The sequence below is a fragment of the Protopterus annectens genome, chromosome 8.part0 (genome assembly GCF_019279795.1).
Source record: "Protopterus annectens isolate FY-2018-M chromosome 8.part0, PAN1.0, whole genome shotgun sequence".
Taxonomy (NCBI): domain Eukaryota; kingdom Metazoa; phylum Chordata; order Ceratodontiformes; family Protopteridae; genus Protopterus; species Protopterus annectens.
The window spans coordinates 538,616,576-538,631,163 of NC_056741.1; the positions used below are offsets into that span (position 1 = coordinate 538,616,576).

General features: G+C 40.1%; 1 protein-coding gene across 2 annotated transcripts in view; it reads right to left on the reverse strand.

The window, feature by feature from the left end:
• The window catches only part of CTSK (cathepsin K), a 93,911-nt gene that overhangs the window by 8,990 nt on the left and 70,333 nt on the right, over positions 1–14,588 (reverse strand). For both annotated transcript variants that reach the window (XM_044080049.1, XM_044080051.1), the window contains exon 7: positions 7,969–8,074. In XM_044080049.1, the coding sequence (XP_043935984.1) occupies positions 7,969–8,074 (106 nt within the window). The remainder of the gene's footprint in view (positions 1–7,968; positions 8,075–14,588) is intronic.

Here is a 14,588-nt window from a genome sequence, read left to right on the forward strand (position 1 = left end):
GGCTTTTCCCTGTTCTTTGGTGTCTTTGAAGGTTATATAAAGTGGGCCAGGAGAACAAGACTGGATGGTCTGAGGAACAACAAATGACCTTAGCAGAGTCACCCACCAACTGTTGAAGCAAACAAGCAACCTGGCTAATCTTTAAAGATTCCTTTCACATTTTTTTTTCTTTTATGCACCAGGGAAGTTACAACCATGGAGTCTGACTGTTGCTCCATCAATAAGCTGGTAATGAGGACTGGAATGTGGGTAGCAGAACTCTGCTGAGTTGTTAAGGGGAACATCAAAGAACAAGTAGTTCTGTGGGAAGTAAACTACTGAACATCCCCACCCCCCAAGCACATTACCCTGTTCCAAACACACAAAACTTTAAAATCTGAAAAAGTTTTTGTCAAAAATTCAACTTCTCCTCACAAAAAGTTTACATAAGCATCAATACTACAACTCCTTTCAAAATATTAAGGTGGTCCATATCCATATCACTCTGTCGCTCAGGAAAAGCAAAAATTTCTGACATTAAAAACCCTCAAGAATCAGCTTAAATTAGGAAGGCTTTTCCAGTGGGAACTTATCTGCCCAGCTCTTGAAGAATTGGTAGCAGAATGATACATCACAGGGAGTAAATCACTCACTTCTGAGACAAAAACTCTCTGAAGAGATTTGGTGATCTAGCTGTACACCCAAGCACTCCTGACACTTGCAGCAACTAGACGGCACCCAAAGCTTTGTAAAGATGACAACTGCAGGAGGTAAGATCCCATATAGCTTAGGCTACTGCAACTGGGATTCATGTATTGAACACCGATCAATCGGTGATTTGAATTGTCCATGTCATTATGTGTTTCTTGAGATAACCTCTTATCAACAGTTGTGTTTATAGCATATGAATACCCCAGAAAGAAAAGGAATTTACATTCAAAGCACTGGTGCCTCCTCTATAGAGCTAGAGCTTGGAAATCATAGATGATGGTCCTCTCCATGGCTTAGTGGAGTCTGAGCTTAGTGACATCATCCATGAGTGCAACATAATCGTCTTGGTCTACCGGAAGCAGGAAGGGGATTTAAGGAGCCTGGAATTACAGTACATGCTAGTACAATAACCCAGCCTCATTAGGGACATATCTATCGCCAAACAATGTCCCAGACTGCATAGAAATTTGTGCACTCTGTGGTATGGCCTTTCTGTAGTTGATAGCAAAATTGCTATTTTATTATTCTGATTATCAAATCATAACATTCATTTATCCAACTAGGCATTCTGATGTTAGGAACCATTTAATGGAAATGGGCTGTAAGAAGGCTATGTAGTTTGACCAAAGAAATTGTTAAGCAAGAAGCTGATAGTTCAAATGCAAAAGAACACCATACACCAAATCATTTGAAGACACAGTTTAAACAGAAAACAGCAAGGAAGACTCTAAGTCCTTGAATACCTTTAGTAGCATTCTTTGTACTGTTGCCTCTGGTAGGGCAGTGTGGGACTCTGCAGCCATCTGTGAAATTCTATGTCCTTAAATTAGTCCACAATCCCATCATTAGAGGCCTTCACAGTGCTCTACATCCTTATTTCATCTGCATCTCCTCTGCTTCTTACACTGCATAAATAAAAAGGTCTCTAAATATTTCTGCATACCCTTGGCCCCTCCATTCTCATCACCATACCCTTGGCCCCTCCATTCTCGTCACCATACCCTTGGCCCCTCCATTCTCATCACCATACCCTTGGCCCCTCCATTCTTGTCACCATTCCATTGGCCCCTCCATTCTCGTCACCATTCCATTGGCCCCTCCATTCTCGTCACCATTCCGTTTACTCTGAATTGTATGATTCCCATGAGTCAAGTTGCTCTTCTTGTACAGGGCTTCTAGAATGACATGCTGTACTTCTAATATGCTTTTGCTAATACCTTGTACAACTGGATTATGATTATTATAGTTGGAACAACAAAATTACCAATTCACATTGTATTGCACTGCATGATTTATTCTGGGGATGATTATAAAACTACGGTATTTTATCTCATCTGTTATTAATACAGGGACCAAGACAAGCTTTTATATTTTATTGGGATCATAAGTCCATTTTTTTTAAATTTTCACACCAAAGGTCATAATTTTTGTGTTTTTGCACTAAATGCTTCATAGTATCTAGAAATTTGGTCCTCAAACCACACCAAGTCTAACAGAAGAGCATTTTCTCCATTTATCTATATCTTCATCTCTTTTGATGAAGCTTTGTTAAGGGTAAAAACGCTCATCTATTTAATATTTTCTACGTTTGAATAAGTATTGATTTCTAAACAAGTTACAAGTGCTTGATTATTTTTGAAGTCTTAAATGAGATTAGCTACAGTTTGTTGTTCTTTTTTCTTAGTTAAGGAGGCTCAACTAGCAACTTCAATGCTAAAGAAGTACTAGTTTTCCCTGTGGATTAATTTATATCTACTTATAGTTTTAATGTTTTGTAGTGCTCAGCCTTACACACCTAAATCAAATACAGATTAAAGCTTAAAAACTGAGAAAATGAATAGTACTAAAGCCTATTGCGCTCAGTTACCAGCTTTTCTCCATCTGTTTATCTTGTAAATGCCATTCTCCATTTTTTTATTTTGTCATCCAGTTTCTGATCCTTTTCAACAATGTGGGTCCTACCTCGATACATTTAATTTACCCGCTAACTTTCTGTTAGGTACAGCGTCAAAGACTTTACCAGATTCTATATGCTTGGGGACTTCTCCTGAGCACCTCAGTGGTGATCCACTCATAAAAAATTGGATTACATCTGACTGACTAGACTTCTGCTATGAAAAGTTGAGGTATTGCTCATCCATCCATTTTCTAAACTGCTTAACATGGTGCTGGTCATGGTGCCACCAAGATAAACAGGGCAGAATAGACATGCTTATCACCAGCAATAATCTCCAGCTAACAACTGGGTGTGGCTTGGCATTCCCAGGCCAGCTGAGAGATATAATCTCTCCAGTGTGTCTGGGTCTGCCCTGGGGTGTCCTGCCAGTGAGGTGTGTTTGGTGTACCTCCTGTGCATGCTGCTCATGGGGCATACTCATAAGATGCCCAAACAGCCTCAAGTGTATCTTCTTAATTTTGACAAGCAGTGTCTCTACCCCAAGATATTCCCAGATTGCCAAACTCTCATTATGTCCCAAATAGTGAGTCCAACAGCCCTATGAAGGGACATCATTTCCACCATTTGCATCCATGAGGTCTTCTTTCAATGACAAAGGTCTTGATCATAGCTGAGGGTGGGGACATAGAGTGATTAGAAAGCTGTGACCTTTGTCTTGGCACTCAGCTGCTGCTTTACCACCATAGTCTGGTACAATACCTGTGGTACTACCACTGTTGCATGCATCCACTGCTCATTATCCAAGTCTCACATACCCACACTTTTGAACAAGACCCTAAGTTACTTACCCCCCCCCCCCCCAACTTGAGGTAAATGCCCCCCTCCACTTTGCCTGCAGAGGCAGTCCACTAATTTTTGGAGGAGAATCATGACCTCAAATTTGGAAGTGCTGATTCTCATCCCAGTTACTTCACACTCAGCAGTGAACTGCTCCAGTGCATACCAAAGACCAGAATTACTTGAGGCAAAAGGGACAACATCATCTTCAAACATTAGAGATGTAACCCTCATGCCCCCAAACTGGATACTCTCCAAACACTGGCTGTACTTTGCTATCCTCCTCATCAAAATTGTGAACAGGTGTAGTGACAAAGAACACATCTCTGGCTAAGTCCTATGCATTTGACATGAAAAACAGAATATGGACACAACTTTGATTCTGCAAATATATGGACTGAATGGCACACAACAGTTGCCCCAAATCCCCATATTGTTGTATCATCTCCCACAGGATATTTCAGGGTACATGGCCAAATGATTTTTCTCCAGGTCCACAAATCAGATGTATACAAAACTGAGAACTTGCCATAACACTTTCAATATCAGTGCAATGACAAAGAGTCCTAGATCAGAGGCTCAAATATCGGATACAGCCACCTTTCCAGCAACCTGGGTAAGTTTTCCTGGGATGATGAGAAGTGTTTTCCCTTTATAACTGTTGCGCACCCTCCATTCTCCATTTTTGAAAATAATGATTGCCAACCCATTTTGCCAGTCTAGAGGTGTTGTCCCTGCTTAGCTGCTGCTCATCTGCAAGAAAATTAACTTTGCAGGAACTGCACCAACCAGTCCTGCTGAATCTTTTTGTTAACTTCCTCTAGAAAGGTAGCAACACTAGCCCTGTAAATGCCCAGCTCTCCTGAATATGAAGCTTTAAATCCTACAGCATACTCATTCTACATCCGGAAACGGATTGGAACCCCATAGTAGCTTACTACCGGAGTAGCTCGAGATTCTGGAAGCAACTATGAGATTTGACATTACAAGACTAGAAGAATGCCAGTATGCTCTACAGATATTGTCACTGTGTGAGCGGGTCATACATTTCCAGATTTCCATTCACCTTTCTCATACTTTAAAATTGCTGTAACTTTTTCTGAAGCTGTTGCTAACCTGATCCCTTTATCACTGCATTACTATACTGCTGAAGAAGAAGTCCACTCACATGGCATTACACTAATGGAAGGAGTTTGGTTTGTTTACTTATAAAGCCAATATGTTTTATATGACGTTCTATGGCAGATTAAGACATTTTTGTTCAGAAGCCTGGATATACCTTAATTTGTTTTAAAACACTGGAGTACTATCTTCATTGGGCTGATCTTATAGGATATTCTAAATGTTAATTACCTTTTCTTTTTTCTCCTTTCTTTTCAAATTTATTTTCTAATTGGGTAAATGACCTGATAATATTGGGACCTTCTCAGCCTCAACCCAGGCCACAGTGGTCATCTTCAACCCTTTTTCACTGCAACCAAGGCCACAAAAGCAAAGGTTAAATGTAATATACATATATAGACACCTTAGAGTACCCAATCAACCAATATGTTTTGGGGAGGAAACCAGAATACACAAAGAAAACCTATGGAGAACATGACAACTCTGCACATGTGGTAACTGCTGCTCAGAACTGAAGCCAGGACCCCAAATCTGTATGGCAGAGCTCTTAACTGCTGAGCCACTTCGCTGACCATCCTCACCTTCTTCACCTGACCTTCATCTCCTTCTCCTCCCTATCAGAACTCGAGTAAGTCACCTCTTCAGACTGCATTCATCAGTTCAAGCTTTTGAACATGCTCTGCCCTAGCCTCCAAATACAGTATTCAAAGTACTTTCACTTTTTTCTTAGCTAGAAAACATAACTATATTGTGGTATACCTCACAATTCTTCTCCATTAATACAAATAAATCTATGGTCTTTATTTTCTCAGGAAATATACATTCAACCAGCATGATACATTCCAGTGAAAATTAGTCAGTTAAAATAGTTGTCTGGCCAATGTTGCTTTGTGATTCATTAAAAATAATGAGAACTAACCTATCTTAGGACAGCTGGAGTGTGAAGAGCTGTATTTAAGAAAAACTTTTGTCAAAGCTGGTCTAAATAGGTAGATACAAATACCAGTCATAACGCAATAGGCAAAGTCACATAAGCTACATGGTAAGCTAGCCATCCTCCATTCAGCCATAATTATGTTTTTATGATTGACTGTTCTCAAATATGTCAGCATACTGGTGCAATGGACAGTGTTGTTGCTCACAGAAAGAAGTTCTCTGGGTCGATTCTTGACTGGGATGCCTCCTGTGCAGAGTCTGCATGTCCTCCCTGTGTTCACATGGATTTTCTCTGGGTGCTCCAGTTTCCTCCCACATTCTGAAAACATGGGGTCTATATCACGTAGTCGAAATTCTGTAAGTTCGAACAGCATATGTTTGAACCTATATGTTAGAACTTACAGAATTTTGAACACGTAAAAAAAAAAAAAAAAACAGAAAAGAAAATAAAGGGTTGTAAGTAGGGAGGCAAGCCCCCCTGCACACCCCACACCCTCCGCTCTTTAAATATACCAACTCTGAGACTGCAATATAACACGGAAATGCAGGAAGTTGTTCCTGTTTTTTTTTTTTTTTTGTATTCAAAGTATGACAACTTTGAACATATGGTTTCGACCATAGAACGTTCAAAGTTGTCATAATTCGACTACGTGATATAGACCCCAAGTCATACAGTAGATGGATTGGACATACTAAGCTGGTTATAAGTTTGTGTATGCATGCATGCGTGGGTTGTGGAAGGAAAAACTGTGGCAAGGCTAGTTAGCTAGCAGTGTGAAAATTGGCTATAGATAATTGTCACCATTGATGCAACACCCCTACCTCGTGCAAAAACGGGAAAAACATTACAGACTCTGGGGTTTGTGGTTATTTCATATTAAAAATGTGTCACTGAGTACCATTAGCCACAGCAATCTGTGAAGCCAGAGATGATGACAGGCTAAGAAAGAATGATTGTGCAATGTGTTTATACTAGGCTGAAGCAAGAAAATATATTCCTCTTTGTATGTTGTTTTTCTCTTCTGTTTTTGATATGTTGATTTGCAATTTATATGTTACCTAGCAAACACTCTTGTTTGCCCAGATGTTAAAGAACAGAGTGAGGGGCTAGTTCACAGACAGAGTGGCACCTTCTCTAAGATACGAGATGGGGATGAAACAGCATTGGAATGCAATGGTCATTGAAACTTTTAAAAAACTATCTGGGATGCAAGTAAAGAAGAAACAGATGTGAATAGGTAATGGAACAAACTCATACTGTTGTGATAGGTGTGGGGCTAGCTGTTTATGACCAGTATATGTAGCAACAATGAAGTCACATAAGGACTTTAGCTACATAGTTGTGCCTTAATGAAATCTTTGGAGACTAGTGTGAAGTTGCTGTGAGAACATCCTATCTGTGGAAATTAGCTAGTCATTTTAAGGTAGAGTACTCCTTGTAGCAGCTGGCTAGGACACTTAGACAGCTGGAGTTAGATTTTTCTGTATGCATTCTATCTATACTTATTGTACTTTAATCTTTGTGTGCCAACCTATGTATATTCTATTTGGTATTTGTATTATTTTCTTGATTATTTAAGTAAAACCTGTTTTAATTATCTCTAAGCTAATGCGGCTGGTATTTATTTATTTATTACAAGAGTATTTATGCACTGTTGCTAATTAAGAAGAGGGTAACCATTTACACTGAGGAATAACACACTGAAAGGCCATGTCTTTGAAACTGCTTTGGCTGACTGCCTGCAAAAGAGATATCAAGTGTCACAATCAGAGCATACCATTACTGGAAGTCTCTGACTTTCTTCAGAGTGGTGGCAGTACTACCAGGCCCAGGAAGAAAGCTGTGTGGAACTGGAGGATTCAACAGCCTTCCCTGGAAATTGTGTACATGTGTGAATGTGAAAAATAATACTTTCAGTGAAAGGCAGTTACTGTGGATAGAGGAGCGCTGGGAGACATTGGTTCTCGCAGAGAGTGGTGTAGCTCTGTAAGTGAACAATGTGGAGTCTAAGTTGGGTGTGGAGGTTGGAGACCCATATCCAGGAAAGTGGTGCAAAATCCCACTAGGCTCTTAGTGTCAAGGTTGTGTTTTGTTTACTTCACATTTAGTGGCACTGGTTGCCACCAGGTCATCACACAATCATTTAAGTAAAAAAACTGACTACAGACCTCCCATGTAAACAACTACTTTGCCTGATGTGGGGAATTCCTGCTTTAAAGAATCTGTTCGACAAACAGAAGACCTACACAAAGAAAGTGATCCCAGTGGTCAACAATCAAAGTACCAGCTGCAAAGCAAACAGAAGACCTAATCACATTTATTTTTGACAGGAGTGCGTTCCCTATATTACACATTAAGAAAAATATTTGCTTTCACCAGTAATTAAAATGAATTTCCTTATGTAATGAGTCCGGCTTTTTATTCCTATTTTCTATCCTTCCAACTAAACCAGACAATATTTGACATAAGTCACTCACTCGCTTACCTGTTTTTGACAATCCAGTATTTGCTGCCCTTTGCTGTACCATAGCCAACTGCAAGCACAGCATGATCAATATTCTGAATGTTACAGTCTTTATCATAGTAGACACCTGTAAGTAAAGAAAAATGGTGATAAATTTAAAAGCACACAAATCTAAATTATGCTGTTTCTTTCAGTGTCTGTTGGTGAAATGTAACACTCCTGCGTAACATTAAGACAGCCCCATGCAGGATACAGTTACACGTACGAACATACTCTTGCAGTTAAAATGCTGAAAAATGGTGACTATGGAAGCATAGTGCTTGGCTACTGCACAGGGAAGGTTTAAATATTCTAGAGTCTGCCTAAATCTTGCTGCCTACTGTAGGAATAACTACCATCATGTTTCAGCATCTAAGCTAATTGTATGCAGATAGAATATAGCTGCTTAGCAAAACTGCATGCTGATTAAAGTGGATGACAAAAAAACTAAAGACTGTAAAAATATAAATAAACATTGTAGTTACTTTTGCTCACAATATTTATATAACAGGTCTGGAGAGAAGATTTTAGTCATCAGAGTCAGGACACAAACAGCCAGCTCCATTAAAAAAGTGGAACCCTGAATGTGGAACCAGTGTTCCCAGTTCAAATAGTGGACTAGGTGCCAGAATGATGCAGAATGGAATGTCATGTCCATTGACCTAGACTCTCATTACAGGTGGAAGAAATCTAAACTTGTTACAGTGTTGCCCTGTTCAAGTTTGGACTTGCGACTCATCAGTGGTATCGTAATCACTTGAGGACTTTGGACCTGCTCTGATGTCATTTAAGTTGCAGCAGCAAGCATAGCTAAGAGGTGCCAGAGCACACTGCATGCAGCTGCTTACCAGGGAAAGTAGCTATATCTCCTTTGGTGTCTCTTACTTTAACAAAGGCTTCCTACATACTTCTGCAGCAATTGCCTGTAAATGCATACTACTCGATGAGGGTGGTATTAGAACATCGGCTGCAGCCACCGGGCAGGATTAAGTGAAAGTACCCAATTAAGTAGGGATTTGGGTGGGTTGGGGCAATAGGAGAGTAAAAAAATCAGCAAACATGGAACACAGTTTAAAAAGAATCAGGATGCAGAAACACAAAGAAGCAATTTTGCATCCCAAGCTCTTTATTCATTTTATACTTAACAGATTAACACACCATGGAACAGCACAGTGACAACATTTATAATAAGTTTGTATATATAATTTAAAGATTTAATAATCCTTTGATCAGTTACACAAAATATGACTAAGTGCAGCTAAAGTATTTCTCAAATAGCATAGCTGACTAAAGTAGCACAAGACATATTAAAAGCTGTACAATAATTTTTGTTTAATCATCCAGAACTATTGCTCACACAATGAAATGAGAATAAAGCTGAAAATTTACAGACAAACAAGTTTTGATTAAAATAATGCCATCGTTTTAGAGCAGGACAGAATTTTATTGCCATTAGAACAAAGAACTAATGGAACTAATGAAACTACATAAACTAATCAAATATAAAATACATCTTTTCCAGAAGCTCATCTAGGTCTAACAAACGCACTTATTCTTTTGCAACCCATTCATTTAAATCCAAATCTAAAACTGGGTAATACAATGATAAATCTTGACCAATTTCCCCATATTAAAAACTTAAATGTCTGGGATTTATATGCCATTAAGGATAACTCTCTAAAGGACATAAAAATAAAATTTGAACTTAATAACAAATATATAGTAATTCTGAGACAAATCAAAGAGTTAGTATCTACTTTGGGTAATTTCCCTGATGAGGGTCAGGAAGAAATAAACATTGCCCTAGCCCTCCTGAAGTGTCTAAAAATTAAAAAGAAAATGTTATCAATTACATACAGCTTTATCTCAGCCATTAAATACCAATCTTCTATTACATTTGCACAGTATTGGAGAAACTCAACCACAGCTTGGGATGCAAAATTGCTTCTTTGTGTTTCTGCATCCTGATTCTTTTTATACTATGTTCCATGTTTGCTGATTTTTTTACTCTCCTATTGCCCCTCAATCACAGCCCATAAGGCATAACAACGTACCCAACACTCTAGTTATAGGTGACTCAATAGTCAGGCACACTGATGTTCCACTCACTAGACTAAACAAGGAGAAAGTTACTGTCAGCTGCCTGTCAGGTGCCAGGATCCACCACATAACGCATGCACTCAGGTCACTCCACAATAAGTACAAATATAACACTGTCATTGTCCATGTTGTTGTGAATGACCCGAGACGTACCTCCCTGGACTACATGAAAAGAAACATGGAGGAGCTCTCCGATCTTGCATCCCAGGCAGGTATGACCATAACCCTGAGTAGCATTCTGCCATCACCCAGAATGATATCACAGTACAAGGACAAAATGATTGACTTCAACAATTGGCTAAGCTTCAGGTGTCATTCTAAGGGGATCCAGTATTTGTCTGCCTGGGACGACATGATTGACAGTCCATGATGCTTTGCCAGAGATGGCCTGCACCTGTCGCCCTTAGGATTCCGGATACTAGCTAAGACTCTTGCAACCCCTATAGTGCCTTTTTTAGGCAAGGTTCAGATGACAAATTCACCACCGTAACAGGTACAAGCAAGCAAAATCTGAGGGTAATGCTGCTCAATGCTAGAAGTCTAAACCTCAAAATGCACTCATTCGAGGCACTCCTTAAAATGGAGAACATTGACATCTGTGCAGTGACAGAGACCTGGTTCAAAGCTCCAGAGAGCACCCCTGCATTACCAGGCTTCAATTCATACCACACCTTTCGGCCACCTAACCCATAAAGAAGCACCAAAGGCGGAGGCGTGTCCATATTCATTAAGGATATCCACACCTCCAGGCTAGTTGCACAGCATAATGCATCTGAGATTATCCAAGTGCAACTAACTCTGGGCGAGACTGCAATCCAAATTGTAGCTTGCTACAGACCCCCCACCATGCCCCAGGATTCACACTTCTCATTTCTTGATACACTGGAAAGTATTAGGGTACAACCCAACACCCTAATAATGGGCGATTTCAACTACCCCACCATTAACTGGGAAAACTACTCGTGTACCAACTCTTTTGCTCAACATTTTCTAGAATTCATAAATTCCAACGCCTTGGATCAACTTATTCACACCCCCACCAGGGGCAGCAATATCTAGACCTGGTCATTACCAACATGGGAAACTGGTGTTCCACACCAGAGGTCAATTCCTCGTTGGTCAGATCTGACCACAAGCTAATCAGCCTAGACATCCACATCCCACCCTCAGCCCCAATTAGGGAAACCATCGTAAACTTCTCAAAAGCCAACTTCACACTTCTTAAGACAGAAGTGGCAAACTTCATGACACCCATGCAGACGGACAATAGAGGTATGAATGCCGAATCCTACACAAATGCACTTTATAAGCACTTACACGAGTGTATGGATCATGCTATCCTTAATAGAACCAAGATGTTATCCTCCAAAAAAAGGAAGCCAATCTGGTGGACCTCTGCCATAAACAAACTCTACAACAGAAGAAAGAAACTGTTGCAAAAAAGAGTAAAATCCCATGACTGGAGGAACTCCCTGGTCAACCTCAGTAAGAAGCTGAGATCCCTCATAAAATCCTCCAAAGCTAGTTATGAAAACAAAATTGCCACTGACCCTAAAGACAACCACAAAGCATTCTATAGCTATGTCAAGAATCTAAATGGGAACACTCAGATCTGCTCTGAGTTACAGCATAATGGCACTAAATATACAGAACCAACTGATATTGCCAACATCCTAGCAGATAGGTTCAGTGCTAACTTTGCCCCCCTCTCACCCCCCAGAGGGCCCATCTCTATACCTGAAGAATGCAAAGTTCCTATAATCACGGCTGCACAGGTAAAAAACACACTTTCCAAAGCCAGGAACACAGCATCCATGGGACCTGACAATATCCCAGGCTGAATTCTACATGAACTACAGAATGAACTGGCACCCTACCTAAGTACCATGTTCAATCATAGCCTCACCTCAGGCTTTGTACCCACTGAATGGCGCACTGCGACAGTTATCCCACTCCATAAAGGGGGAGCCAGGACGGACCCTGGGAACTACCGCCCCATTAGCCTGACGAGCCTTATCTGCAAGGCCATGGAACGTATCATCATGGAACTCATAAACAAAGACATTGGTAATCTCCAAACTCTGGACCCTACTCAGTTTGGATTTGTAAAAGGCAGATCATGTCTCCTAAACCTGATTGACTTCTTTGAAGCAGTCACCAAAGTCATAGATGAGGGTAAAATGGTTCACACAGCTTATCTAGATCTCGCCAAGGCTTTCGACACCATTCCCCCACTCTGGAATTATAGATAAGCTCACTAAACTAGGTATAAATCCCTATGTCACAAGATGGGTTGCCAACTGGCTCACGGACAGAACCCACACTGTGAAAGTAGCGGATTCCAAATCCGACATCAGACCAGTGACAAGTGGAGTACCACAGGGTTCAGTCCTGCGTCCTCTCCTGTTTAGTATCTACTTCTCTGAAGTGCAGACCAACTCATAAGGTCTTTGGCTAACAAAGTTTGCAGATGACTGCAAACTAGGAGCCATAATCGAAACTCCTTATGATGTGGACAAACTACAAAAGGGCCTCAATGAGACAGATACCTGGTGTCAAAGCCATGGCCTAAAGCTCAATGCCAAAAAGTGTATTGTCATCCCCTTTGGTAAAAACTCTGTACCCATGAACTACCACATAGCTGGTAGTCTACTTAATGCCGAAAATGTGATGAGACCTTGGGACACAGGTGGACAGTAGCCTCTCCTTTGATAATCACATCGCCACAGTGGTCAGGAAATCCTTCTACATGGCTCATCTCATCACAAAAGGATTCTCATCCAGAAAAAAAGAGGTCATTGTTCCCCTCTACTCATCACTCATTAGACCCATTATAGAGTACAACACCCCTTTTGGTATGTACCTCACAAGACATCTACAACAACTGGAAAGACCACAGAAATACCTCACAAAGAGGATTACTGGCCTCAAACATATGCCCTATGCAAACCGTCTCAAAAAACTACAGCTTTACTCCATCGCATATCGCCTACTCAGGGCGATCTCTGCCTAACATACAAAGCTATGTCAAACCCAGAGCTGTTGGACATGCTCCACTTAAAGAAATCCCAATCCCTCCGAGCTACATGCTCTAGGGACCTTAACCTTGTCACCACAATAAACAGAACATGCTGGAGGGATAGATTCCTGTCCCAGAGACTTCCCATACTCTGGAACAGACTACCTATCTATGTAAAACAGAGCTCCTCATTAGCACTCTTCAAGAAAAATCTTGATGATTGGATGGGAAATGGGAAATTCACCCCGGGGATCACTTCTGTGGCTCTGCTCGACAGGGGCACAGGAAAATAATTTTCTTGGGTAGCGAAAGCCAGGGTACATTTTTTGGCTAGGCTTGTATGGGCCCTAGGGCCGTTAGCCTAGTACCAACCTATGAACCTATGAACCTATGAACAAAAAGAACTGACAGAGGTTCACTTCTCCTAAGCAATAAATAATACAACCAGGTTTGCCCTGTTCAAGAAATTACTATATACACGTAATAATGCATATTATACCCCGGAGCGTCTTAACAGCTCCTTTCCAAGTACTTCACCTCTCTGCCCCTTCTGCCCCACAGTGACAGCTGACCTTCTGCAGATCCTGTGATACTGTAAATATGCACAGAGCTTATGGAACTCACTTAGGATTAAACAGGAAAAAATGGGTTACGGGAAATCCACCCTTTCATGGGAATTTGCTATATTGCATGTGGGTTAAAAGGGCCTTCCCACTAATGAAGTGAGAGTCCAGATTGCTCTCTTTATGCTAATTAAGCTTTATATAACACAGAACTGGTTGGACCGTTCTAAAATAAACTGGGACAGTTTTACAAAGATGGCATCCAAGTATATTCTATCCCATAAACAAACTACGGAAAATATTAGCAAACGCATGAAATACCTTAACTTCTGGAGTACAACCTTAGACTGTATCCTGAAGTAATATAAAATGACTTTACACCTGCTCTCCTATACTAGTACTATGGCTAGTCCTTCCCTCCAAAGGATTTAACTCATTCAATTCCTTTATAGTTACTTCAAAGTGTTAATATAGTAATAATAATAGTGTAAGAATGTAGCACTATATGTAAATAGTTGTATATGTGATGTTTTCATATTATATTCTTTATTAACTACTGATTTTTCAATTTTGTGCCAGTAATGATAGCTTGAATTACTTGAGTCAAGAATGTCATGTATCTTTTAATAGTATAGTCTCTCCTGTCATATTAAGAAAATAAGCTTTAAATGTTTTGGTTGGTTATGTGAATGTTTATTGGCCTTATTTGTCTCTGTATCCTGACCAGTTTCAGTAAAATGTTTTTTTGTAAATGTTGTACCAAAATAATGAAACAAAAGTAAAATAAAGCTTTGAAAAAAAAAAAAAAGAACAAAGAACTAAATGAACTTACAACACTTTTAGTGTTCTTTGGTAATGTAGTCTCCTGGCAGTACTGCATGAAGCTAGTCAGTGCAGGTTCATAGGTTGGTACTGGGCTA